Genomic DNA, 1,566 nt, shown 5'->3' with positions numbered 1-1,566 from the left:
TTGGTCCAAAGCGCATGCGCATTGTGCCAACAGCCTGTTCACGCGGGTGTTCAGTGCTAGCTGGTTAGCTGCAGTAAAGTCGGTTAAACTCCGGCAAACTCAGACAGTCTTCGTGCAGCCGTTGGTTTCAGGTAAAGCGTGGCAGTTTCCCATGAGCCCCGTTTGTTTCCGGGGTGAAAAAATAAGTTTGGCGCTGTTTTTTCCGCGGTTTAATCCGCCAACGAACCGCTGCTAGTTCGGACATAACACGAAGCTAACGTCAGCGTCAACGGAAGCTTTAAACGGCCCGGCTGCTCAGGTGAGTCCAAGTAATCGTGACGGCATACTTCCGAAACACAGACACCTGAGCTAGCTTAACTTTGACCCCGTTAGGTGCTGTTGTAGGAATGGATTGTTTACTGGCTCGCGGACCTTGGGGTCAGAGGTCAGCAGCGGGCTCTAGCTGCCACAGGGGGGGAGTATTGAGCAGTAATCGAGTACGTTTCCTTTGACAGCTCAATCCTGGAGAGAGGAAGTACAGCACTACCTGTCTCACTGAGTTCCTCTTTGTTTAGGTCCTTCCTTGCTGAGCTGTAACGTCTAAGAGGAGGAGGAAGATGTCTCCGGCGTCAGAGGTTGAGGGCTCGGACGTAGGGGGGCGGGGCCAGGAGACTACGCTGTCCAAAGAAGACTGTCTGTGTCCCGTCTGCCTCGAGGTCTTCATGGAGCCCGTCACACTGCCCTGCACACACACCTTCTGCAAGGTAACACGCACACACAATGAGTGCGTGTAGCTCAGGTGTGTTAAGTTACCTGCACGACCAGCAGGTGTGTGCACAGACAGGTTAGGGGGTGTGCGTGCGTGTGTCGCAGTAGTCAGGACCTTTTTTGTGTGTGTGTGTTTCCGTTTTGTCCTTGAATGACATCATCAGGCTTATTCATTTCCTGTGACTGAAGACGTGGTTTTAAATAAAGTGAATTATAACTGACCCGATGAGAGCTTCAGCTCCTTCTGCTTCAGTTCCACCAGTCACACACCTGCATTCTAACCTGAACAGGCCAACAGCAGCCAATTAAATGGCCAATCAGTGACTGGACTGATGGCGTTTAGCCTCCTGAGCTGATCTTCATGTCAGAGGTCAAAGGTCTGCTGGATGCCAGCACCTTCAGCCTGACCTCACACATTACAGTCATATGACTTCTCCTCAGGGCGCTCCGGCAGAACTGGGCCTGACTGTGTGTGTACCTGTGCAGGTGTGCTTCCTGGAGTCGGTGGATAAAGCCACGCTGTGCTGTCCCATGTGCAGGAAGAGGGTTTCCACCTGGGCTAGGTTACACAGCAGGAACAACACGCTAGTGAACGAGACACTGTGGAGGCGGATCCAAACCTGCTTCCCCCGACAGTGCGAGCATCACCTCAGCGGGCAGGGTGAGGCCGAGGACCCCCACTCAGGTAACGCGGACACAAATTTTTGGCTCAAAACTGCAGTTTGTGAGGGGCAGCCAATCAGAAAAGGTACTGCTTTTGTAAAGGGTGAGGGGCAAACAGCATGTTTGACGGAAGCTCAGAAAAAGGATTACTCTGAA

The 1,566-nt window shown here is 52.7% G+C and overlaps 1 protein-coding gene across 1 annotated transcript in view; it reads left to right on the top strand.

Annotated features, from left to right (window-relative positions):
- Positions 1–1,566, top strand: part of rnf168 (ring finger protein 168) — a 7,484-nt gene continuing 5,918 nt past the window's right edge. Inside the window, exons 1-3 of the mRNA XM_085429144.1 lie at positions 1–298; positions 555–743; positions 1,234–1,432. Coding sequence (XP_085285270.1) covers positions 597–743; positions 1,234–1,432 — 346 coding nt within the window. The 5' untranslated portion in view covers positions 1–298; positions 555–596. The remainder of the gene's footprint in view (positions 299–554; positions 744–1,233; positions 1,433–1,566) is intronic.

The sequence above is a fragment of the Rhamphochromis longiceps genome, linkage group LG14, assembly GCF_057381845.1.
Source record: "Rhamphochromis longiceps isolate RC_006_pf linkage group LG14, R_longiceps_female_GT1.1, whole genome shotgun sequence".
Lineage (NCBI taxonomy): Eukaryota > Metazoa > Chordata > Actinopteri > Cichliformes > Cichlidae > Rhamphochromis > Rhamphochromis longiceps.
Note: the sequence above shows the minus strand (reverse complement) of the source record. Positions and strands in the feature narration are given on the sequence as shown.